The sequence below is a fragment of the Pseudophryne corroboree genome, chromosome 2 (assembly GCF_028390025.1).
Source record: "Pseudophryne corroboree isolate aPseCor3 chromosome 2, aPseCor3.hap2, whole genome shotgun sequence".
Classification (NCBI taxonomy): Eukaryota; Metazoa; Chordata; class Amphibia; order Anura; family Myobatrachidae; genus Pseudophryne; species Pseudophryne corroboree.
In genome coordinates this window covers 384,984,563-385,012,033 of record NC_086445.1, presented here as the reverse complement: position 1 = coordinate 385,012,033, position 27,471 = coordinate 384,984,563, and the positions used below count along the sequence as shown (strand labels likewise).

Sequence of the window (27,471 nt, the reverse complement as noted above, 5' to 3'; positions counted from 1 at the left end):
ACATTAAAGTATTGTAAAAGGGCTTTCAATTCCACAGAATCATTAATGTGTCTTTACCCAGTGCCTAAGGGTCTCTCCATCTTACAGAGATTTTATCCAAATAATGTATTGTTTCCCTAGTCAAACATCTTAACATTTCATCATAAGAGTCATTCAGCTCCTACTAGACCAGTGGTTCTCAAACTCGGATCCCACACAGTTCACGTGTTCCATGTCACCCAGCAGCTGCACTGTGTATCACCAACTGTCACATTTTAAAAATCTACAAGTGACCTGCAAAACATGAACCGTGTGGGGTCCTGAGGACCGAGTTTGAGAACCTGTGCACTAGACCATGGGGGCAGGTTTATAGAAGTAGTGATGTTGCCCATAGCAACCAATCAGATTCTAATTGTCATTTAAATAGTACCTTGTAGAAGAAATCTAGAATCTGATTGGTTGTTATGGGCAACATCTCCACTTCTATAAACCCACACTAAATATATGCCCTAGACTGTTTCTATTTGAAACTATGTTGCTTCACTCGCTCTGTTTCATTCATTACTGCAAAGTCTACAACTGAATCACCAAAACATGTCTGGTTTTTTTTTTTTGGTGTACAAGGAATAGTTCAGAACACAGCACTAAGAATTTGGTGTGGATGAGTGAAGAAATATAGGAGGTGGTGTATGAAGCAGTGAAAAGAGTGGAGACGTGAGCCAGTGGAGAAGTTGCCCATGGCAACCAATCTGTTTTGAGGTTACATTTATCTAGTGTATTCTATACAAATATATGTAGCACTGCTTCATATGTCTAACCCATAGTAAATATATTAAATATATTCACAATGAAATCAGTCTTGCAGGTCAGATAAATTAAAAAAACATACAATTTATTGCTGAATAAGCATGTGAATATTGCTTCAATTAAAAAGCACAATACGGCATGAAAAATAAGATTTTACTTACCGATAAATCTATTTCTCGGAGTCCGTAGTGGATGCTGGGGTTCCTGAAAGGACCATGGGGAATAGCGGCTCCGCAGGAGACAGGGCACAAAAAGTAAAGCTTTTCCGATCAGGTGGTGTGCACTGGCTCCTCCCCCTATGACCCTCCTCCAGACTCCAGTTAGGTACTGTGCCCGGCCGAGAAGGGTGCAATCTAGGTGGCTCTCCTAAAGAGCTGCTTAGAGAAAGTTTAGCTAGGTTTTTTATGTTACAGTGATTCCTGCTGGCAACAGGATCACTGCAGCGAGGGACTGAGGGGAGAAGGAGTCAACTCACCTGCGTGCAGGATGGATTGGCTTCTTGGCTACTGGACATCAAGCTCCAGAGGGACGATCACAGGTACAGCCTGGATGGTCACCGGAGCCGCGCCGCCGGCCCCCTTGCAGATGCTGAAGACAGAAGAGGTCCAGAATCGGCGGCTGAAGACTCCTGCAGTCTTCTAAAGGTAGCGCACAGCACTGCAGCTGTGCGCCATTTTCCTCTCAGCACACTTCACACGGCAGTCACTGAGGGTGCAGGGCGCTGGGAGGGGGGCGCCCTGGGAGGCAAATGAGTACCTATAAAGGCTAAAAATACCTCACATATAGCCCTAGAGGCTATATGGAGATATTTAACCCCTGCCTGATTTCTCAAAATAGCGGGAGACGAGCCCGCCGGAAAAGGGGCGGGGCCTATCTCCTCAGCACACGGCGCCATTTCCTCTCACAGCTCCGCTGGTCAGGACGGCTCCCAGGTCTCTCCCCTGCACTGCACTACAGAAACAGGGTAAAACAGAGAGGGGGGGCAAATTTATGGCGATATTTTTATATAACAAAGCAGCTATAGGGGAGCACTTATTATAAGGCTATCCCTGATATATATATAGCGCTTTTGGTGTGTGCTGGCAAACTCTCCCTCTGTCTCCCCAAAGGGCTAGTGGGTCCTGTCTTCATTAGGAGCATTCCCTGTGTGTCTGCTGTGTGTCGGTACGTGTGTGTCGACATGTATGAGGACGATATTGGTGTGGAGGCGGAGCAATTGCCAAATATGGGGATGTCACCTCCTAGGGGGTCGACACCAGAATGGATGCCTTTATTTATGGAACTACGGGATAGTGTCAACACGCTAAAGCAGTCGTTTGACGACATGAGACGGCCGGACAATCAATTAGTGCCTGTCCAGGCGACTCAAACACCGTCAGGGGCTGTGAAACGCCCTTTGCCTCAGTCGGTCGACACAGACCCAGACACAGGCGATGACTCCAGTGGTGACGGTGACGAATCAACCGTATTTTCCAGTAGGGCCACACGTTATATGATTTTGGCAATGAAGGAGGCGTTACATTTAGCTGATACTACAGGTACCACTAAACAGGGTATTATGTGGGGTATGAAAAAACTACCTATAGTTTTAATATAAGCATGTGAATATTGCTTCAATTAAAAAGCACAATACGGCATGAAAACAACATATATAACAGAGGATGATGGAAAACCAACGGATTACAAACATTAAAACAGACAAAAATGTGTCAGCCATTGGTATAAGCCCAGTCATACCACAGAATGTGAAACTGGTAAAGCTTGCTGACAGAGTGGATTAATGCAGTGTACTGTTAGAAATAAAGTGTTACCAGGTGGGGTGTCCTGTCAGCAATGCAGTCCTTTACACGTGAAGATAGTCTCCTGCTAGCTTTGAATAGTGTAGGTACTGTTACCCTATGTTAACTGGCAATAGTAGAATGATTGGCTGATCCCCAGAAAGACATCTTCATGCAATGGCTCCTGGCAAATGGGTGGTCTTCAGTATGCCGCCGGCTGGGATCCCGCCGACCAGCATACCGGCGCCGGAATCCCGACCGCTGGCATGCTGACACATATTCTGCCTCTTGGGGGTCCACGACCCCCCTGGAGAGAGAATAAATAGTGTGGCGTGCGTAGCGCACCACCGTGCCTGCAGCGTGGCGAGCGCAGCAAGCCCGCAAGGGGCTCATTAGTGCTCGCCCAGCTGTCGGTATGCTGGCGCCGGTATGCTGGCCCCCGGGATCCCGGCCACTCACACTACACCCCTGGCGAATACCTAGTTCTCATGGCTTCGTCATAGGAGAGAGACCATTAGGAGGTACTGATGGCCCCCAACCCTCCCCCAAATAACTGATTATTTTAGTAGTCAGGGACTATGTTTTTACTATTTTCTAGTGTACTAAATTAAATACAAATTCTGTTTTATGCCAAAAAATGTGAAACTTTTTTGGTGTTTATTTCAAATAAATGGATAGAAATAACTACATAGGTGGTTCACACTTGTTGCAGTGTTAGAGTGTCCAGGTGCCTCAGGTAACAGTATAATGCAGGTACACATTTCAATGTTTTGTATTTGAAGTCAAACCATTTAAAGCAGTCCCTAGCACAGCGTATTACTGCAGTGTAAGATGACGTTATGCTTTCATCTCAGGTAGAAAATAAGAGGGGAGCTAGCAAACGCACCCGAGACTATCATGATTTATAGCTTAGTACATTTTTCTTGCTAGGTCTTATATCTACAGAAGTTATAAGTAAAATGAGGCGTACATATATATCTAGATATTTTTTCAAACATATATTGATCCTTTGTTACATCAAATAGATTATATGTTTTTGCAGTGACTACAGTAAATGCTTCAGAAGTATGGGAGATAAAAAAGCCACCAGCAAGTCATAAAGAAAAAAAATGCTGGCACAACTTCTAAGCATTGTCAGTGGGAGCTTATCTAGGAAATGCAGGCATACTACATTTTATTTTCAAAGCACTCATTTACCATGGCAGCGAACGTATTTTCAGGAAAGGATTATGCAATGCTCAACATACTGTATTCTACTTACTTTCTAATGAGAAACAAATGAAAATGATAACATTTACTTATTAAAAGAGCCACTTCATATAAGATACTGCAGTGAGAGGATCCAAGCAAATAGGGCTGAGTAACACAATAGGCTTGAACATAGAAGAGCTAGCCTATCATTTTTATTTCACTCAGCTAGCCTGTGTACAAGTCGCTGCTGTAAAAATCACGCACTCTAAAGCTGGGTACACACTAGGCAATATGTCGTCCAATCCAGGGGATCAGACCATTATATCAGGCACATTGTCTAGTGTGTATACGCCACTGGTCATTTGAAGGGTTGTACCGTCAGGCGTGCTGCACACCCGACAAACGATGGGCTACAGGTGTATGCAGTCGTGAATGATATCGTTCAATGTGTACAGCACAGCCAATATATCGTTCTATGAGCCATGCTGTCTGCTGGGTACCCACATCGGTAAGTGCGCACCCAGCTTAAGACATATAGCTGATCACATGAAAACTGGCATTGTTCACATTAAAGATCTATTACTAATCAAAACAATTGGCAGTTTAGTGGTGCCTGGTATAATTTGTAGTCTAAGAAGACCCAAAATTTTGGGCGTGTATGTAGCTCCATATGGCCCAAAAAGGGCAGGTGTCCATTCATTTTTTGATCCTGCAACTAAAGGTGGGTACACACTAGAACAGGGGTGGGGAACCTTTTTTCTACCAAGGGCCATTTGCATATTTATAAAATCCTTCGGGGGCCATACGAAAATTATCAACTTAAAAATGAGCCTGCCCCCAGTCAGTAGTTATGCCACCAGTCACTTGTTATGCCCGATTAGATTTGCCCCCAGTCAGTTGCTATGCCCCATTAGATATGCCCACTGTCAGTTGTTTTGGCCCATTAGATATGCCCCGTCAGTTGTTATGCCCCATTAAATATGCCCCCTGTAGTTATGCCTCATTAGATATGCCCCCTGTAGTTATGCCCCATTAAATATGCCCCCTAGTAGTGCCGCTTACACACACACACACACACATTAAAAGAAAGAAAAAAAAACACAATGCTCACCAGCCCTGCTCCTGCTTCCGGACGGCTGCCCTCCCTCTCCTCAAAACTATGGGAGAGATGTCATGACGTCTCTCCCATAGCGCCACACATGTACACTACCTGAGCCAGAAGCTGGAGCTCAGGAGTGAGCTCCTGCCTCTGGCTGCAGCTGAGGCGCTGGGCGCCCGCTGGTAGTAAAATCTCAGTGGGCGCTGGGCTTGTTAAGGTGAGCCTGGCTGGGTCGGATCAAGTGGCTTTGAGGGCGTTATACGGCCCTCGGGTCTGAGGTTCCCCACCCCTGCACTAGAAAGATCTCCACTGATATGTTGTTTCTGGCAAAATCGGAAAGACGCATAGGCCAAATCGTGTACACCCAATTACATGCTCCCATGGTCACATGCGATATCTCTGGTCAGCCCTGCTGCACACCCAACCAGAAGATATTGTGTCATTGCCATGCTACAGCCTACATCGCGCATCGTGCAGGTGTGTACACACTATATGATGCAGGGTCCTGTTGCCCGTCAGATCAGCTGACTACACATGGTTTTAGTGTGTAGCCGGCCTTAGATATTTTGCATTCATGTGACCGTTTACATTATATCTTCCAATACAATGACGTTTGATCTAGTCAAATATTTGTTAATGTCTTACTCAAACCTTGTAATATCTTACACATTACAAATAAAACATGTAATATTACACAGACTTAAAAAGTAGATTGAAAAGTAACTTGCGCCCTAGCTTCAGCTCGGCAGATCCCCAAAAAGGAGCACCACTCCTCTATAGATACAATAGAAACAGAAAGAGGCGATCTCCCAGCGATGCTATACACAAACTCCAGATCCGTATATATTCCTGTTCCTCAAACAAAGAACACAATATACAAAATGTCCATTAGCTTGTAATGATGTTTCCACAAACTTCCAAGGTCACTTTTCTTAGTGACTGACCTGTGCTAAATAAGATGCATTCCTATAAAGGTTTCTTTCATACTTCATATAATCGACAACCCACGGCTTATCTACACCAGGCTTACCTTTAGGATAAGCCCTATATGCGCTGAAAGGTATCTTTTCCAGTCCTTGTTCGATACGAAAAGATACCTTTCAGCGCATATAGGGCTTATCCTAAAGGTAAGCCTGGTGTAGATAAGCCGTGGGTTGTCGATTATATGAAGTATGAAAGAAACCTTTATGGGAATGCATCTTATCTAGCACAGGTCAGTCACTAAGAAAAGTGACCTTGGAAGTTTGTGGAAACATCATTACAAGCTAATGGACATTTTGTATATTGTGTTCTTTGTTTGAGGAACAGGAATATATACGGATCTGGAGTTTGTGTATAGCTTCGATGTAATATTACACATCAGGTCCACAGACAATGTAGGAACTCATCAAGTATATTATCAGGTTTTTTTTGTGATCGGCAGTCAGAGACAACACAAAAAGCGTGAATGGAAATTTCCAGACAAGAAGGGAAAAGTACTTAGGGGGTAATTCTGAGTTGATCGCAGCATCAAATTTGTTAACAATTGGGCAAAACCATTTGCACTGCAGGTGTGGCAGATATAACATGTGCAGAGAGAGTTAGATTTGGGTGGGGTGTGTTAAAACTGAAATCTAATTTGCAGTGTAAAAATAAAGCAGACAGTATTTACCCTGCACCGAAACAAAATAACCCATCCAAATCTAACTCTCTCTGCAAATGTTATATCTGCCTCCCCTGCAGTGCACATGGTTTTGACCAACTGCTAAAAAATTTCCTGCTGCGATCAACTTGGAATTACCCCCTTAATTCCATAAACACTGCAATTTCACACTCCAGTACTGATAGGAGGCCACTAACCCTAAAAAAAAGGGGACTGCAGGCCTGGTCTTATCAGACAAAATGGCTCATGACAGAGCAATCAGTACTCACTGGTACATCAAATGCAAATCAAGTTCATAAATATATAATTTAACAGAACCTGAGATGTTTGAGTTCTATTAACATTTATTCTCTATAAACTAGTTAGTGTAACAAATTCCCATTTTAGGTTTAACAGCCCTTCAAATAAGCCTTGTGGAGGAAGGTTTGTATCGCAAATATAAGAATACCTACCACCTAGTAACCATCGCACAGTTTAAACCAGAGGTTCCCAAGTAGTGTGCTGCAGTGCACTGGGATGCTGAGCATGCAGTGGGCAGGGGTATTGTGGATGAGCATTCTTGTAGGAAAGGGATCACGCTGCCTTTTGAAAGTAAACAGCATTCCCTCTATTCCTGTCAGACTCCATTTCATAATCCCCATGTTAGTCCCAGCCTCTGTATAATCGACTCTGTTACAGCCTTTAGTATTTGTCTCCAATTATTTATGTCTGCATCCCATTTTCCACCATCTTCTCTGTCCCTCCTACTTTTTCTCCCATGTATATCCACAACCTATTACCCACTTGCACCACACCTTCTTCCATCAGTTCCATTTCCAGACTCTTTGTGCCTCTTTCATCCCTTATGTTTGATGTGATGAGCAAAATTTGTGCTGATCAGTAGTGAAATTTAGGTTCACTTAGTATTAAAATAACCTAAACTGAAACTCATTTTGCAGAGTATCTCAATAGGAAACTGTAACAAACCCAGTTGAATACGTCTTATGTCTACATGTCCCCCCCCCATATAACTAACTATATTCAGTTTATGTCATGTCTCTGCTCACCCCTATACTGTGTTCGAATGCACCTTAATATTAGTAATATGAGATTGTGTTAGCACAAAAAAACAAAAAACACCTGCGCTCTGTTGCTATTAAAGGGATATATCCCCCCTAGGAGATTAAATAAGAAATTAATTAATAATCAGTATAAAGGACGGTAGGTTAAGTTGAATTAATATATAATCAATTTAATTAGAATAATGTCTAAAAACACAAGATGTCTTTCACATAAAATCACCTCAATAAATGAATTCATAGGTCAAAGAACATTCACCAAACCCCTTAGGAGAAATATGTCATACCCCAGGCTAGGATTCCCTCCAGAATATAGTCCACACTGACGGATAGAATTGCAAGTGAGTGGTAGAGTTCAATAGGTCCCTTTTAAGCACAAAGTGCAAGCTTTTCCATGCAGGTAGGGATGTCTCCAATCTCACTTTAGGTGGTAGTGTCCAAAGGAGAGAGATTATTAATTAATTTCTTATTTAATCTACTAGGGGGATATACCCCTTTAATAGCAACAGAGCGCAGGTGTTTTTTGTTTTTTTGTGTTTCCACTTATTGGGGATTACCACCCCCTGCACCAGCGGCTATTGACAGCGCCCTCTATTCTATTTTTCTGTACTTGTGAGATTGTGTTAGGTTATGTTACACTGTATGCGGATTACTCCTTTTAGTATTAGAGCTTCCTATTGTTTACTTATGGCAAGGGGATGTCTATGTGTTTACTAGATCTGTGGAAACCATACACAGAATTAGATAATCAGGCCAGGTAAACCAAACTATTATTCAACAGAAGCGATCTTTGTTGACTGCCTATTGTCCAACAGTGAGCTACGCCAGACAGCCAGGAGTCAGTCCCAGCAGGGTTTTACCTGAGAGAACACATTTATGGGAGGTAATGCGGGCTGGATTTTGAGATTGTTCCCAAGGGGGGATTAGGATGGTGATAAAGGAGGGCTATTTTGAGGGCTGTGGAAAGGAGTCACTAACCCTAGGCTAAGAGGTGACACTCTCCCAAGGATTCATTGTGGGAACGGTCATGTGGAAATGTATTACTAAAGTGTGCTGTGCTGTTTATCACCCATTCTGTTCAATACCAACCATTTATTTTGATCTACCACTGTGCCAGAGTGATCTGGAACCCCGTATCTTCACAGAACATTTAGGGGAATATTAAGTGCAAAGTTCCAGCTGTGTGCATAGCAGGTTGTTATGGTAGGAAAACCTTGCTCGTATCTACTCACACCTCTACGGGTTGTGAGCAAAAACAAGCAAGGCTTTCCTGCCGGATAACCCACATTGTACTAGCACATGAGGTGCTATCGGAATCTTCCCATTAGCTTGGAGTTGCTGTGAAGGGTTTAAAGGTACTAGAATGAAGATCATTCAGGAACCACTGGCCTAAACCATTATTTCTGTGAATACAGCCCATCAGTTCAGCAGGGGCCAATGTTTCAAGGAATTTTGTTAGGAATACATCTGAAATAAGGCTAACCTCACTGCTGAGTGTAGAAGAGTGGGTGGTCTTTTGCAGAAGTGGTCATTCACATAACTACACACAAAGATAGCAGGAATGGTTATGTTATTACATCTTTATATCCATGCATAATTTACAGCTATATAAAATAAATACTGCAAAACAACACTGAAGAAATGATTTCACATAACAAATTATTTCAGCTTGTGTATATTTGGAAACGAAAGTCACCCTCAGGAGTATAAAAACAGAAAAAAGAAGGTTGCAGTGGAGACTGTGTGAACTTGGCAGGCAGCACATTTTTGTATGTTTTATCCGCAATAAACAATGAGGACTTGTGATTAGCCACATCTATCTGTATTACAGCAAATGAGATTGGAAACTATTACCTCAGAAACTGGTCTCCTTCCTGGACAGAAAATATCTAACAACAAACCCAATTTCCCCTGCGCTTACACTAGGGATGAGAACAGAAAGCCAGACCAGCTACAGTTTATTATTTTGCGAACACAAAAAATCTACCAGATTATAATGATATCTACAGCAATAGAAAATAAATTCAATGTTAGCAAAGTGGAACTGATAAAACAAACAAAAAAAACACCACACATTTAAAAAGTGGTTAAACTAAGAAATAAAACAAGGTTTAGTGGTGAGTGCATTAGAACTGCACGACTGGTGGCAGTAGCCAGTAACATGTTCTGGTGCAGAAAAGAAGGATGTATATGTAACACAGGAGAGGTTGCTCTAATGGAAGCCATAACGGTCTCAATAGAATAACGCCTCTGTTCCTTCTCTAGAGATCTCCGATGGCCCCTTTGTGGTATCTGCTGCCACAACTTCTGTGAACATGGGGAACAAGTGTCTGGCCTCTGCGTACAGCAGTGAACAAGATGTCAAACAGATATGCCCAACTAACCTACTCCAAGCTGACGTATAGTAGCTACAGTATGCTACACAAAAGCAAAGCCTTACCCAGTATCCGAAGAGGGAAGAGAAATGGCGAAGTCAGCAGCTGGCCTTTTTATTATTTCTACAATGTATTTAATCTTGCTTTACAGAGCCACTAATAATGCTAAAGGTGCTTACACACTGGGCGTTTTTGCCCAACACGTATGCACAGCGATGATGTGAACATCGCTGGGCGGAAAATCGCTCAGTGCATATACAGTGAGTGATTTTCACTTTCCATAGTAGGAGACTGTGGAAAGTGGTTCACTCTGCTTGTAAAACAAGTCGATGGACGGCGGCGGCCAGTGATGATACGGGAGCGCATCAGCGCTTACAACACCCGCCCATACACACTGGACGAGTTTGAGCTCAAAGTAGCTCAAAATGCCAAAAGTGAGCTACTTTGAGCTCAAAATCGCCCATTGTGTATGGGCCTTAAGTGAATTTAGCTGTGATTAACTGGGGACACGATAAAGCGCATTCATTGTATAAAAACTTATAAGAAGTCAGCTTCTATGCTTATGAATTGTTTCGTATCACACATTTACTATTTACGGTCATTCTAAATAGCGAGTCTGCTATTCCATCTACTTACAAATGATTGTGTGTTGCAGTAAAGAGAGGGTGCTTGCAAGAGTGAATGTTAAGGGAAACTCTGGTCAGTAGAAGGCTATTGCTGGGTACATACTAGTAGATATAATGTGCAGATCAACTGATCTGCAGATATGTCTATGGATGGACTGAGCAGTGTGTTGCACATACACACTGTCTGATCCGTCGGGACTGTTGTCACGAACTGGGTGAGCATTTACATGCGCCAGCCTAGTTATGCTGTCAATCACCACCGGCGTCTGCAGTACGTGTATGGGCGGTCGGTTGTGCTGCAAGGCCGACACGATATATCTGAACAACGGCGTTCACAGACATATATCGCTTGTGCACACTGGCCGACGGAACTGAGCTATATCGGCCGTTCAATAGATTGGCCAATATATCGGCCAGTGTGTATGCACCATTAGAGGCAGGAGTAAGAGGTGGTTATCAGAGAGTGGGTGAGGCACAGGTCAGAGGAAGGTCCTATAGCATTAACAGAAGGCCAGTGTACTGATTTACAGAGTGGTGCAGTGGAAGATAAGCAATGAAAAACAAAAATCAATCAGAGGCAGCAGAGATATATGGTGAGATGGGAATAGCTGGAGAGAAGAGTTATGGTAAAGTCCACACTGAGAAAGGGACATATTTTGGCAATGTATTGAAGCAAGTGGCAACAAGACATTGCAATGAACTGAATCAGTGGAGGAAAACGGAGGGCTGACACTAAAGCGAACTGAGCAGAGGATGTTGTCATCTGTGACACTATGGGGACACTATCGTTGGGATGAGGGAAGAGGAGTTGTTCAGTTTTGAACGTGTTGAACTTTAGAACAAGGAGGCGGGTGAGATGGGTGATGGAGATGGCTGACATATTGTATGGAATAGTACCTTTATGAAATGGGAGATCTGTTATCAGACAGGATATAAAGAAGGAAAGACAGTGCTAAGTCATAAGAGACAAATTGGGACACACAAGAGGCAAATAGCAAGGAAAAAAAGGAAGGCAATGAATCATTAAATGGCACTAAGCACAGGACGACTGCCAAAAGATGAGGGAAACAGACAAAAACGGGGTTGTGGTGAAATAAGATTGCATATTCCAGTGACTTTGGAGACAGACAGGTAAATCTCTGCAGACAAGGTAAGTGTAGTGATGTTTGTGTGTATGTGTAATGGCTATAAGGGTAGGGGGATGTGGGATAAAGGAAGGCTGTAAGGCCGATCAGGTCATATTTTTTATCCAGCCTTCAACTAGGAAATCTGTTGGCAAAATTATTTATTTATGAACATTGTTACTTTTAAAGGGGCCAAATAATAAAAAGTAGATCACTTGTATTACATGCAAACCAAAGAGGCAATACCAACCTTTTCTGGGAGGTAACTATCAATGCTAGATGAAGAATTGTCAAATTTGTTCTGCTCATCATCTGAAAAAGATTAAAAATGAAAAACTAAGTTAATAAAGGGTAATCCATAAAAAGAGAATATGTAAAAAATATAACATTTAAACAAGTTAACAATAGTTGGCAGCCCAGATTGAGTAACGTACAGATAAAAACCAAAACGATACTGGAAAAAGTTATGTTACATATAGAACAATGTCTCATTTCACCACTACAGTCAGCGATATAACCTGTATAAACAAATATTATAACAACATTCACGGTGAAAGAGCAGGGTTCAATTGCACCCATGGTAAAGTGATGAAGGCTATATCCTCCTCTGTTAAAGAAAACCACGGTGATCTCAGGCTGCTGCATGCAATGTTTTCTGTACTTAAATGCTTTCATCACTATACCACAACAGATAGTCCGAACTTTTGAACACTGCTGCATTATTCTAGATGAAAAAGTATGAGTGGTTAAAACTCCCCTGTCATACTATGCAAAATGACCACAGATTTTGGGCTGATGTTCTTGCATGTATATAGTGCAGAGGTCCTCAATGGTCCAGGATTTAGGTAGATCCATGGCTCAGCACAGATGGTTAAATCAAATTGACTGAGGTGCTAATTAAGTCACCTGTGGCCAAGCATGGATAAACTTAAAACCTGGCCAGTTGGGGTGCCTTGAGGACAGTGTTTTAGAACCTCTGATGTAGTGTGATAAAGGATATAATAACAATTGTCAGAGTGACACTAACATGAGACATGTTGCTTATTGATGCAATGATCACTGTCAAAACATTATTAATGCTAAAAACAAACTAACATTTGTAGTTGCAACCACACAAAAAATTGCAGTTAATTAATGCGTATTCCAGTTCACAGTGTACATTTTCTACGTGTATATCTTACTTTTGTATTAAAGTAGATGTTTTTTTTTATTGCTTTAATGAAAATAAAAAAAAGATTAAAAAAATCAGCCATACTGTACATGTATTATGTTCTGTTTTTCCAATTAGAGAAGAAAAAGTCAGTTGTCAACTACAATTCAGAGTCCTAGACAAAAAAACATATTAAGAAGCCAGTACCAAAAACATTAGCCGTGCGTGTAGTGAAATTTAACACAAAACATAACTTCTTTGCCTACTACTAAAACAGGCCTCGCAATAACAGAAGGGACATGAAAAAGCTTTCACTAATATATCAGACCTTCATGGGACTCTCCGTTTCTCTTTTCCTGAATGGCAGCTTCAAAGTTTAGTTGCAGAATTTTATTGAGTGTACTGATCCAATCCTCCATTTCCGCATCGCTATCTGCAGCAAGTAGAAAACTGCTTTTGTCTTGCATCTTCAACTCGAAGGCAAAGCGCCGCACCCGGTTGTTCTAAAAAGAATCACAAAGCTTAGATTCTAACCAGACAGTAAGAGTGCGAAGCAGCAGTAATGGCAAATAAACTACACTTACACCAATTTAAACAATTTGACAAATATGGCACAGAGAACACCTGAATGAATACGGGGAGAAGAAAAAGTCTTGTCGAGTCTGTAAGGAAGGGGTGCTTGAATAGTACAGATACATTTTAAATCGTAGGGTGTAAAGAAATATGTATTTTATATAAATGCGAGAATGCCAACAATTTTTCAAAATGTCCATAACAGATTAAAGATGCATACTGTCAGTATATTGCATGAACACATTATTTCAGCAGACCTCATTTTTAGATTTATAGCTTATAAATTTTTCTTTCTATGAGAGGAAAGAGATTCAGGAGTGGTACAATGAGGAGTGCACAGGTATAATGTAGTGTAGTGTCTGCCTTATGAAAAGTACTGAAACATTCTTAGAAAGGCATATAAAGGTCTTATTAAAACAAAAATGAAAAAATATTAAACTATAACAATTGTACATTCAGAGATACAGGTATTATGTAGGTCTCAAAGCATAAAAACATAATTATCACAGTATGAGTTAGTACAGACAAAGGTTAACAATGCCATTACTGTATAATTATACAGGTCTCATACACCTGTACTTAGAGGGAACCAATAGAGGACCAGCGCATGCACAAATAAAAGGTGTTAACACTCTAGAAAATACTATCTGAATTAGTAAGAACAAGGGCAGCAAAGGAACCAGCTGCGGCATGCGTGAAATAGCCAACATTTTGTTAATAACATTCTCGCAGAGTGTGGTGGGGCTGCTCTGATTGTAACATCCTAGCACAACTATTTTAATAGTAAATGTATCTATCTGCTGCTAGGAATGTCCACTCCCACACGGGCAGCTATGCACACTAGTACAGCAATGGTTCTTTTCCTTTTCTTGTTCACATTTAACTGTAAAATATCTGGGTAAGAGCCAAGTGAAGGAAACCAGCACTTCCTGAGCGGATTATGCCGCTAAGAAAATGTAACACTCCCAGCCCCCAGAGAACACCTTCCTTCTAAAGAAAATATCTGCCAGATTTGTAACTCCATACTATCTACGCCTTCCTGTCTTTCTATTCCTTTATTAACCCACACTGATTATCCTTTCATAATTATCCTTGGTTTTAATGAAAACAAAACGTAGATCGTTTTTCCAGATGCAGTTATCCAGAAACTCCTCATACAGTATGTGGCTGAATTGCGGCTAGCAGTACATGCTAGGAGATGTAGTTCAGCAACAGTCAGATGACCAAAGACTGCTAAGCTTTTTGTCAAGGCATTCTACATTTCATTCAGTCAGTGTGCTATGATCTACAAAACTAACAATATACTGGCAACAGAACATGAAATAGAAAAAAAGGAGAAACAGTGTGGAAGGACATTTACCTGTACCACGCCCATGCAAGAATCAAGGAATATCGATCCCTTTGGCTCTTTGGAGATTTTTTCATCTTTGTAGAAATTTAAGTTATAGGAACCATCTCCAAGTTGTATAAGGTGGAAAAATCTTCTTTTAAAAGACTAAGAAAAAAAATTTGTGTGCCAATTATAAGACGTTTTGTTACAAGACAAAAACCTAAATTGCATTCTCCACACCCAATGAACCCACTACAGCACCTCTTATCACATAATACATTCCGCACCATAGATGCCAAGATTATTTAACAGTACCTTCTATACAGATGGGTCCACGGTTATCTTGACTTCTTTGCTGCGCCTAGGCACAACATGGTTTATTTACATAAACCATTCATCTATTGTTCTCAGGTGCTATACAATACAGAGAACAATACAGCAGGGGATCAAGTCATTACAGCAGGGGATTAAGTCCGACTGCCCAGTCTCAGTTAATCCTATTAAAGGTCAAGATAAACATGGACCCATCCGTAGGTCAAAAGAAAAAATACATCCTGCCTGTTTACCATCATATAGACTTTACTCCTAATAATAAAGTGTGGTGTGTTATGTCGACACGCTCATTATGTTGACAATCGGCATTACAACATAGTGTTTTTCACTATTTAACCCCTAACATAACCCTACCCTAAATCTATCACTTTATGTACTGTCAACATAATGACAATGTCATATGTCAACAAAATGTCCACGTCGGCATTCAGAACATGCAGACATGACGATTGGAAATTATAATTATAAACTAGTATTCCTGAAATGTGTTGTGCAAAGAAGATTTTGGTTTAGGTTTTTACATTTAGAATGAATCAAATTCTTATACTGTTTTATTAATCTTATTCTTATAGTCAACAAAGGATGTTGTGTGACAGAAAAGAAACTTGTGTATTGCTCTGCTGCCCATTGCGTGGTTCAACACTTACCCTCATGGTGACACTTATTGCACTGTTCATGTTGCCTTTGTACAGCCAGCCCTGTTTGGTGATTCCCCCTTTCTGAGAGCCAAGCGATGCAGCATCCTATATACAAAATAACCCTTGTGTTAGGACTTAAAAATGTCACAATTACCCTGTATTTTACACATTTTGTATTGCATCAACAAGTATGAGTAGGAAAGATATACTAATTAAAACATTAAGAGCCGAGAAATATATATTATTTTAGCATGTGCTGTAATAATACTGCTTCACTGTTTCCCATTGAAGTAAGCAGCATTTATGTATTGAAGAAGTCATTACTTGTTGCCATTGTTAAATTAGTTCAACTGATACATTTTATCAGCTAGTTAAACTATCCAGCAAGTGTCTGAGACCACTCAGCAGCCTGCACTCTAAACGAGCGCTGTGGCCTAGTAAAAGCGTAGCACTATTTATTTCCCAGCTTTTAGACTGTGTGCAGTAAACACAATTCATATCAAGCCCATTATGACCTTGTGCATGTCACATTCATATTTAATGACCTGTCTTACAGGAAGCAATTACACAAGTGCAGTCATAAGCTAAAAAGGTCATTGATAAGTTTCATTGCTAAAGACCGTCACATCCGGGTCAGAAAGCATATGATCAAAAAACTACTAAAGATAACTATTTACATAAATAAATGAGGCAGTTTTTTAGGAAACGGTCATCAGTGTAGACCAAGTCACTGGCAGATGGCAACCACTGTCAGATAATGTACATATTATTTACTAGGGACACCCACATTCCCCTGAACTTTCAGAATGTCTTTACTTCTTACAGACTTTGTATTTGTGACTAATATTCATTCGTTTATTTTAGATTTTCTTTGATATGAGGATTCTCTTATATTTTAGACTGATGTGATTTATTCTTTGTGTGAAGACTCTCCTTGATAAATAATATTCTTCACAAAATTAAAAAGTAAAGATCATGAACAATGTTACCAGCAAATAATTAAATAAACACCTAAAACACGGTGCAACACAATTTTACTGTTCTACCGGTAACTTCATAAAAAATATACTGTTGACAACAAGGACCAAATGTCTGCTTTCATTTTTGTTATATACAGGTTGAGTATCCCATATCCAAATATCCGAAATACGGAATATTCCGAAATACGGACTTTTTTGAGTGAGATAGTGAAACCTTTGTTTTTTGATGGCTCAATGTACACAAACTTTGTTTAATACACAAATTTATTAATAATATTGTATTAAATGACCTTCAGGCTGTGTATATAAGGTGTATATGAAACATAAATGAAATGTGTTAATGTAGACACACTTTGTTTAATGCACAAAGTTATAAAAAATATTGGCTAAAATTACCTTCAGGCTGTGTATAAGGTGTATATGTAACATAAATGCATTCTGTGCTTAGATTTAGGTCCCATCATCATAAGATCTCATTATGGCATGCAATTATTCCAAAATACGGAAAAATCCGATATCCAAAATACCTCCGGTCCCAAGCATTTTGGATAAGGGATACTCAACCTGTATATGTATATATATATATATATATATATATATATATATATATTTATTAGAAACATGATGGGTTGCTGTGGATAAAAGCACCTTATTTACACAGTATCCTGTAAAACATTTATATATATTTGGTGAATAGTTATATGTTACATGTTAAAAGGTTACCCAGCTTTGCTGTAGGAAGGTTAAAACCATCAGCTGTACCTCAGAGAACACCAAAATACAGGAAAGAATGTGCTTGAAATATTTTCTTATTATTGACATTTTTATCTCCATAACGATAACACATAATATTGTACAAGCATATGGATAACCTGACTTTACCGGTACTGTACTGTTGGAACAACACATTCACAACCTGTGCACTTTAATCAGCAGTTAGATTTAAAAAAAAAACATCCAAACTAAATAACTGGGAATTACCCTTTTTAATTTTGAAGGGTAAAATTTTATGCTTGAAACAGCAAGAAGAAAAAGCACTGAATAGTAATTTCTAGGCTAGTAATTAGAGGGGTGCTACATTGATTGGAAGAAGTCTAAAATAGAACTAATGAAGGCATCATCGACTGACCATATCATCCAAACACTTGCTGCAATAGGGCTAAAGAATGTTGCTCTAAATTTTATAGTATTATTGCCATATCAAATGAGAATTTTGACAGGAGACAATTCTCGGGAATATAGAAACTGACAGGAAGAATAACGGACATCTATAAGAGCAGCCCAACTTTTCCTTATGAATCATTTATATTATGGGTGAAAGCAATATTCAAAAGAAAGAACTTCATTAGGCGCCAGTAACACCATACAGGCTTGGGGAGCTTATGACACCACCGATGCATGGGGAAGAACTAGCGACACCACCAAGGAATGAGGAACTAGTGACACCACCGAGGCATGGGGAAGAACTAGTGACACCACCGAGGCATGAGGAACTAGTGACACCACCGAGGCATGGGGAAGAACTACTGACACAACTGAGCATGGGGAAGAACTACTAACACCAGCGAGGCATGGGGAATTAGCGACACCAGCGAGGCATGGGGAGTTACTGACATCACAGAGGCATAAGGAGGTAGTCACACCACCAAGGCATGAGGAGCTAGACACTTAGCATGCTTCACCTCATCTTTGTCTGCATCTTCATCCACTTCATACACATGTACTGGAAGCTTCTCTGCTTTGGTTCCTTTACTATGTAACGAAACAGAAACATTGTGAACAGGAGCACAAACAATTTTCATAATGATACAATAAAAATAAAAAAAAGTACACTACAATAGATAAAACAAATGCTGATGTTCTTCCTTATAGACTATACGTAAAGATGTATGCATCGCAGCAGCGAAGGTGCGACTAGTGTGCCCACATCTATGGCGGGAATACGCACGCCATTGACTTCAATGGTGCGATCGATGGCTGCACTTAGTCACTGTACGGCACGTACGTGCCTTGCCGCGATGTGTATGCCCGTGCATACACATCGCAGCAACAATGAGCGTGGCTATTTGTAGTAATGAAAGGTGACATGAAAATAGTATTGACACTACTGCCTCCATACAGTACTTTTACAACCAATCACATTATAGAAACGTATGTGCCAGATTGAAACTATTATTAAATAACCTGAACTATAATATTTATTGCAGTAAGAATCTTATTAAGACCATGGGGTCGATTCACTTCAATGCAAATTGAATAGCGGCGGGACGAAGGTCCGGAAACTATTCAACTCAGCACACTGTTAAGTCGTAGAAATCTGGTACTCACGGACTAAACAGAGTGTTTAGTCGCAAGAACGGGCATTCTCCGACTAAAGTGCCTCACCACGATGCTGTTTGCGCCACGCTAGTGCACAAAACAGCATCGTGGACCTAGTTGTGTCGGATTTCTGCTCGTAATCCTGTAGTCGGGCATAACAATGTACTGAATTGAATAGCTCCGGGAGCCCCCCACCCCTCGCTATTAACAGCGTGCAGAATTGAATAGAGCCCTATGAATGTCGGAACATTTCAGTATTACAAAAGTATTTAATTTTGATATGCTTTCTATCCTTCATAAATGTTTTCCTGTTCTGTCGTTGCTTGTATGACAGAGTGTAAGGCACATACTATGGATCCAGAGGTGGAACTACCAATGGTGCAGCATGTGCATTGCACCGGGGTCCCCTGAGAACTAAGGGTCCCTCTAATGCCCAGACCAGCACCCCTGCAGACCATTTGGAGCAAGGTTGGATGAATGCCGTGTGCAAAGAGCAGGGTGGCTCCCTGACCCTTACCTTAGGTAGGCAAGGCTGACCTTAGGTGGCAGGACTCCTCTATCAGTCCGGCACACACATCAGCGCTGATGATCACAGCCCTGTACTGCCTCTAATTAACAAACAGCTGTACATAATGAATCACTACTGTCTGTGAAATAAAGGTAACTCACAACCGGTGTAACTGGCACTGTCAGAGTCTGCCTGACAGAGTGACAAACTGAGGAAAGCACAAGGGGCGGGGGGCCCGTGCAGGGACGGATCAAAGGCCGCTGTGTTCCTGCCCCAATTAAGGTACATGCCCCAATTCTCCGCACCGCGCAGGACATTGTGCTTGTACCACCTGTCACCCACTGCCTACCCCTGTCAGCATCTGCCTTCCGCTGTCACCCTCTGCATCTCCCCATCACCCACTGCTGTGTGGCATATTGTGAACTTGGGTTGGGGTGGAGGAGGGGGGCCCAAAATTATAGTTTTACACCTGGGCCCACCACTCACAAATTCCGCCACTGTATGGATCATTTACTGCAAATGTAAAACTGAAGGGCAAAAGTTTTTTCTTAGGGGAGTATTTATTAAAGCTCGGAGAAACTGAGAGTTAAAATTGTAAGAGATAAAAATGACAGTTAAGACCTAATTGGTTGGTAGTTTATCTCTAACAATTTTATCTCTCTCCAAGCTTTGTTAAATAACCCCCTTAGTATCCAGCCAGCTACATGTGCAAGACAAATACACCTAGGTTTACGTGCAAGTGTATGGATGTGTGGGTCACGGCTTGTTGGAGGCAAAACAAACATTTTACTGGCTGATGGGAGTAGTTGGATGGAACAAGCACACACCTTACCAAGTGAAGATATGCACTTTGCTGGAAGTCCAGCATGGAGATGACATTAAAAATAAGAATTTACTCACCGGTAATTCTATTTCTCGTAGTCCGTAGTGGATGCTGGGGACTCCGTAAGGACCATGGGGAATAGCGGGCTCCGCAGGAGACTGGGCAATCTAAAGAAAGATTTAGTACTATCTGGTGTGCACTGGCTCCTCCCTCTATGCCCCTCCTCCAGACCCCAGTTAAGGAAACTGTGCCCGGAAGAGCTGACATTACAAGGAAAGGATTTTGGAACCCAGGGTAAGACTCATACCAGCCACACCAATCACACCGTATAACTTGTGATAAACTTACCCAGTTAACAGTATGAACAAACAACAGAGCATCAACCAATGGATGCCAACATAACATAACCCTTTATTAAGCAATAACTATATACACGTATTGCAGAAAGTCCGCACTTGGGACGGGCGCCCAGCATCCACTACGGACTACGAGAAATAGAATTACCGGGGAGTAAATTCTTATTTTCTCTAACGTCCTAGTGGATGCTGGGGACTCCGTAAGGACCATGGGGATTATACCAAAACTCCCAAACGGGCAGGAGAGTGCGGATGACTCTGCAGCACCGAATGGGCAAACACCAGGTCCTCCTCAGCCAGGGTATCAAACTTGTAGAACTTTGCAAATGTGTTTGAACCCGACCAAGTAGCAGCTCGGCAAAGCTGTAATGCCGAGACCCCTCGGGCAGCCGCCCAAGAAGAGCCCACCTTCCTTGTGGAATGGGCCTTTACTGATTTTGGATGCGGCAATCCAGCCGCAGAATGAGCCTGCTGAATCGTGTTACAGATCCAGCGAGCAATGGTTTGCTTTGAAGCAGGAGCACCCAGCTTGTTGGATGCATACAGGATAAACAGCGAGTCAGTCTTCCTGACTCCAGCCGTCCTGGCAACATAGATCTTCAAAGCCCTGACTACATCAAGCAACTTGGAATCCTCCAAGTCACGAGTAGCCGCAGGCACCACAATGGGTTGGTTCAGATGAAAAGATGACACCACCTTTGGCAGAAACTGCGGACGAGTTCGCAATTCTGCCCTGTCCATATGGAAAACCAGATAGGGGCTTTTACATGACAAAGCTGCCAATTCTGACACACGCCTAGCTGAGGCTAGGGCCAACAGCATGACCACTTTCCACGTGAGATACTTTAGCTCCACCGTCTTAAGTGGCTCAAACCAGTGGGATTTCAGGAAAGCCAATACCACGTTAAGATCTCAAGGTGCCACTGGTGGCACAAAAGGAGGCTGAATATGCAGCACTCCCTTAACAAACGTCTGAACCTCAGGCAGTGAAGCCAGTTCCTTTTGAAAGAAAATGGATAGGGCCGAAATCTGGACCTTTATGGACCCTAATTTCAGGCCCATAGTTACACCCGACTGTAGGAAGTGCAGGAATCGACCCAGTTGGAATTCCTCTGTAGGGGCCTTCCTGGCCTCACACCAAGCAACATATTTTCGCCATATACGGTGATAATGTTTTGCTGTCACGTCCTTCCTAGCCTTTATCAGCGTAGGAATAACTGCTTCCGGAATGCCCTTTTCTGCTAGGATCCGGTGTTCAACCGCCATGCCGTCAAACGCAGCCGCGGTAAGTCTTGGAACAGACAGGGCCCTTGTTGTAACAGGTCCTGTCTGAGAGGCAGAGGCCACGGGTCCTCTGTGAGCATTTCTTGCAATTCCGGGTACCAAGTCCTTCTTGGACAATCCGGAACAATGAGTATTGTTCTCACTCCTCTTTTTCTTACAATTCTCAGCACCTTTGGTATGAGAGGAAGAGGAGGAAACACATAGACCGACTGGAACACCCACGATGTTACTAGTGCGTCCACAGCTATCGCCTGAGGGTCCCTTGAACTGGCGCAATATCTTTTTAGCTTTTTGTTGAGACGGGACGCCATCATGTCCACCTGTGGTAGTTCCCATCGATTTGCAATCTGCGTGAAGACTTCTTGATGAAGTCCCCACTCTCCCGGGTGGAGGTCGTGTCTGCTGAGGAAGTCTGCTTCCCAGTTGTCCACTCCCGGAATGAACACTGCTGACAGTGCTAGTACATGATTCTCCGCCCACCGAAGAATCCTGGTGGCTTCTGTCATTGCCACCCTGCTTCTTGTGCCGCCCTGGCGGTTTACATGGGCCACTGCAGTGATGTTGTCTGACTGAATCAGCACTGGTTTGTTTTGAAGCAGAGGCTCCGCTTGACTCAGGGCGTTGTATATGGCCCTTAGTCCCAGGATATTGATGTGCAGACAAGTCTCCTGACTTGACCACAACCCTTGGAAGTTTCTTCCTTGAGTGACTGCCCCCCACCCTCGGAGGCTTGCATCCGTGGTCACCAGGACCCAGTCCTGTATGCCGAATCTGCGGCCCTCGAGGAGCTGAGCACCTTGTAGCCACCACAGAAGAGATACCCTGGCCCTGGGGGACAGGGTGATCATCCGATGCATCTGAAGATGCGATCCGGACCACTTGTCCAGCAGATCCCACTGAAAGATCCTCGCATGGAACCTGCCGAAGGGAATGGCTTCGTATGACGCCACCATCTTTCCCAGGACTCGCGTGCAGCGATGCACCGACACCTGTTTTGGCTTTAGGAGGTCTCTGACCAGAATCACAAGCTCCTGAGCTTTCTCCTCCGGGAGAAACACCTTCTTCTGGTCTGTGTCCAGAATCATGCCCAGGAAGGGCAGACGCGTCGCAGGAATCAGTTGCGACTTTGGAATGTTCAGAATCCAGCCGTGCTGATGCAACACTTCCTGAGAGTGTGCTACGCTGATCAGCAACTGCTCCCTGGACCTCGCCTTTATGAGGAGATCGTCCAAGTATGGGATAATTGTAACCCCTTGCTTCCGAAGGAGCACCATCATTTCCGCCATCACCTTGGTAAAATCTCTCGGTGCCGTGGACAGGCCAAACGGCAACGTCTGGAATTGGTAATGACAGTCCCGTACCACAAACCTGAGGTACTCCTGATGAGGCGGATAAATGGGGACATGCAAGTAAGCATCCTTGATGTCCAGAGACACCATAAAATCCCCTTCATCCAGGCTTGCAATGACCGCTCTGAGCGATTCCATTTTGAACTTGAATTTCTTCAGATAAATGTTCAGGGATTTTAAATTTAAAATGGGTCTGACCGAACCGTCCGGTTTCGGTACCAAAAACATAGTGGAATAGTAGCCCCTTCCCCGTTGAAGGGGGGGGACCTCTACCACCACTTTCTGGAGAAAAAGCTTGTGAATTGCCTCCAACACTATCTCCCTTTCCATGGGGGTAGTTGGTAAGGCCGATTTTAGGTTACTCCAGCTTGTAACCCTGAGACAATTTGTATAGCCCAAGGATCCACCTGTGAGCGAACCCACTGGTGGCTGAAATGTCGGAGACGCGCCCCCACAGCTCCTGGCTCAGCGTCATGCGGTGGATTTAGTGGAAGCCGGGGAAGACTTTTGTTCCTGGGAACTAGCTGCATGGTGCAGCTTTTTTCCTCTACCCCTGCCTCTAGCAAGAAAGGACGCACCTCTGACCTTCTTGCTCCTCTGAGAACGAAAGGACTGCATTTGGTAATACGGTGCTTTCTTAGGTTGTGGAGGGACATAAGGCAAGAAATTTTACTTCCCAGCCGTAGCTGTGGAAACCAGGTCCGAGAGACCGTCCCCAAACAATTCCTCACCCTTATAAGGTAAAACCTCCATGTGTTTTTTAGAGTCGGTATCCCCTGTCCATTGCCGAGTCCATAAGACCCTTCTGGCAGAAATGGACATTGCGTTAACTCTAGAGCCCAGCAGGCAAATGTCCCTCTGGGCATCCCGCATATATAGGACCGCGTCCTTGATATGTGCCAGGGTCAGTAGAACAGTGTCCCTGTCCAGGGTATCTAACTCCTCAGACAGAGAATCCGTCCATGCAGCTACCGCACTACACATCCAGGCCGAAGCAATTGCTGGCCTCAGCAGTGTGCCAGAATGTGTATAAACAGACTTCAGGATAGCTTCCTGCTTTCTATCTGCAGGATCCTTTAGGGCGGCCGTATCCGGAGACGGCAGGGCCACCTTCTTAGACAAGCGTGTCAACGCCTTGTCTACCCTAGGGGAGGATTCCCAGCGTTACCTGTCCGTTGGCGGGAAAGGATACGCCATAAGTAATCTCTTGGAAACTATCACCTTCCTGTCAGGGGAATCCCACGCTTTTTCACATAATTCATTTAATTCATGTGAAGGGGGAAAAGTCACTTCATGCTTTTTCTCCCCATACATATAAATCCTCTTTATCAGGGACAGGATTTTCCTCAGAAATGTGTAATACATCCTTCATAGCTACAATCATGTAGCGGATGGCTTTAGTCATTTTAGGCTGCAACTTTGCCTCATCATCATCGACACTGGAGTCAGATTCCGTGTCGACATCTGTGTCAACTATCTGGGATAGTGTGCGCTTTTGAGACCCCGACGGCCTCTGCGCTGTATGATCAGGCATGGGTTGAGACCCTGACTGTCCCCCGGTTACAGTTTTATCCAATCTGTTATGCAAGGAGTTTACATTATCATTTAACACCTTCCACATATCCATCCAATCAGGTGTCGGCACCGTCGGCGGCGACACCACACTCCGCTGCACTTGTTCTGCCTCCACGTATCCTTCCTCATCAAACATGTCGACACAGGCGTACCGACACACAGCACACACACAGGGAATGCTCTGACTGAGGACAGGACCCCACAAAGGCTTTTAGGGAGAGAGAGAGTATGCCAGCACACCCCCCAGCGCTATATAACCCAGGGATTACACTGTACCTTAATGTTTACCCTGTAGCTGCTGTTAATATATATATTGCGCCTAAATTTATGTGCCCCCCCTCTCTTTTTTACCCTTTAATGCACCTGTATACTGCAGGGGAGAGCCTGGGGAGCGTCCTTCCAGCGGAGCTGTGAAGAGAAAATGGCGCTGGTGTGCTGAGGAAGAAGGCCCCGCCCCCTCAGCGGCGGGCTTCTGTCCCGCTTTAATGTGTAAAAAATGGCGGGGGCTCGGGCATATATACAGTCCCAGACTGTATATATGTCTCTTTTTGCAAAAAAGGTACTTAATTGCTGCCCAGGGCGCCCCCCCCCCCCCCTGCGCCCTGCACCCTACAGTGACCGGAGTGTGCGGTGTGCTGTGGGAGCAATGGCGCACAGCTGCAGTGCTGTGCGCTACCTTAAGTGAAGACAGGAGTCTTCAGCCGCCGATTTCGATGTCTTCATGCTTCTGCTGCTTCTGTTCTTCTGGCTCTGCGAGGGGGACGGCGGCGCGGCTCCGGGAACGGACGATCAAGGTTAGGTACCTGTGTTCGATCCCTCTGGAGCTAATGGTGTCCAGTAGCCTAAGAAGCACTACCTAGCTGCCGTGAGTAGATTTGCTTCTCTCCCCTCAGTCCCTCGTAGCAGAGAGTCTGTTGCCAGCAGAAGCTCTCTGAAAACAAAAAAACCTAAAAAAATACTTTCTTTTCTAGCAAGCTCAGGAGAGCCCACTAGGAGCACCCAGCTCGGCCGGGCACAGATTCTAACTGGAGGAGGGGCATAGAGGGAGGAGCCAGTGCACACCAGATAGTACTAAATCTTTCTTTAGAGTGCCCAGTCTCCTGCGGAGCCCGCTATTCCCCATGGTCCTTACGGAGTCCCCAGCATCCATTAGGACGTTAGAGAAATTAGGTTTCATTTAGTGGAGTAAAATCATTTAAATGAGATAAGGGACATGAGTGTATTATGTTTTACATACGTAGGTCTCAGCCCCATAACTTTCTGCATTGTACTTTCCAACTGCACCTCTGCATGAAAGTCATGAAAGTGCCTCTCAATTGCTCAGCTATTAATGTAATTAAAAGTTCACAAAAAGTAACATATATAATAATGACCCTGTGTTGCAAAATCTTATATTTAATTTACAAAATAACTAAACCGATCAGTAATTTATTAGAAAAAGAAACTCTTTAAATCAGCAAAGGAGCATTCAGGTTTCATAAGAGGAGAGAAGGCTGGGCCAGGAACGTTATGGTTTCTACCAGAAGCATTTACAAGAGCATCAGCCAAGCCTCAGTACTAAGCACTTGTTGCTTTTATGAGAGTACGTGCACAAGAACATGAGGTGGGGAGTTCTCATTATCTATTAAGTGCACCTGCACAAAGCAGCACTGCAATCAGCCAAGTAAGGGTTACAGACTGTACAATTGAACATTATATTCATCAAAGTGTCTAAGTAAAACAATTCGTAAAATCTGGTAACGTATGTGACTCAGATTGGACATTTGTGTACATAAAAATCCTATTAAATGGATAGCCTTAGTACGGCGATAATGAGGTTTCTCCAACAGGCTTACTTGTGTAGTTAGTGGAAACATGGAACCTGACCTCCGTAGTATAAACGAATTTGTGTACACCTGATAATAGCGGATTGTATTAATGGGTAGATTCCATCATTCCACGTAGGCCCACGAGAGCCACACTACCAAATCATCAATATTTTCAAAATGTTGCATACAGGTGTCGCTCTGAACTGGATATTTTCTCCAAGAGATACTACTTCTGCATATCTAAGATATATGGCCGCAAAGACATAGGACATGTATTTTTCTTCATAGCTGACAGATTCTATACATAGCACAAAGAAAATCAGAGATGTGCACTAACTGCATAAATTGATACCTGCTGTGGTAAATGTTGAGGCTTTATACACTAAATAGCTTAGTACTGCTTTGGATGGGGACTGAAAAATTGCAACTAAAGAAATAAACAGTGACACAGGGGCTAAAAGAAATATTTGTCTAAAAAGGAGTGGTTTTGTGATTGTGAAATCCAAGTTTGAAAAAAAAAAAAAAAAAAAAGGTTCTGCTATGCGGTGCATATTCTGTGCACTTGCTGTGAATTCCCCCCGGGTGTCCACATCACAGGTTTCTCTGTGAGGTGGATGGGAAACTGTAAATGAGTCACTGCCAATCTCCCCATCCTCCACTGATGCTAGCTCTCCATAGACTCCAGGATCCTGCTATGCTAGGAGGGCCAGGACATTGGATGTATACACAGACTCTCTTTACTTGGAACACTCAGTTCCAGCATTTT

At 42.9% G+C, this 27,471-nt stretch overlaps 1 protein-coding gene across 14 annotated transcripts in view; it reads right to left on the bottom strand.

Annotated features, from left to right (window-relative positions):
- DOCK9 (dedicator of cytokinesis 9) overlaps window positions 1-27,471 on the bottom strand; it is a 513,264-nt gene that overhangs the window by 280,592 nt on the left and 205,201 nt on the right. For all 14 annotated transcript variants that reach the window (XM_063953262.1, XM_063953265.1, XM_063953272.1 and 11 more), the window contains exons 5-9: window positions 18,366-18,435; window positions 15,713-15,808; window positions 14,763-14,897; window positions 13,158-13,332; window positions 11,930-11,991 (exon numbers count right to left, since the gene is read on the bottom strand). In XM_063953262.1, the coding sequence (XP_063809332.1) occupies window positions 11,930-11,991; window positions 13,158-13,332; window positions 14,763-14,897; window positions 15,713-15,808; window positions 18,366-18,435 (538 nt within the window). The remainder of the gene's footprint in view (window positions 1-11,929; window positions 11,992-13,157; window positions 13,333-14,762; window positions 14,898-15,712; window positions 15,809-18,365; window positions 18,436-27,471) is intronic.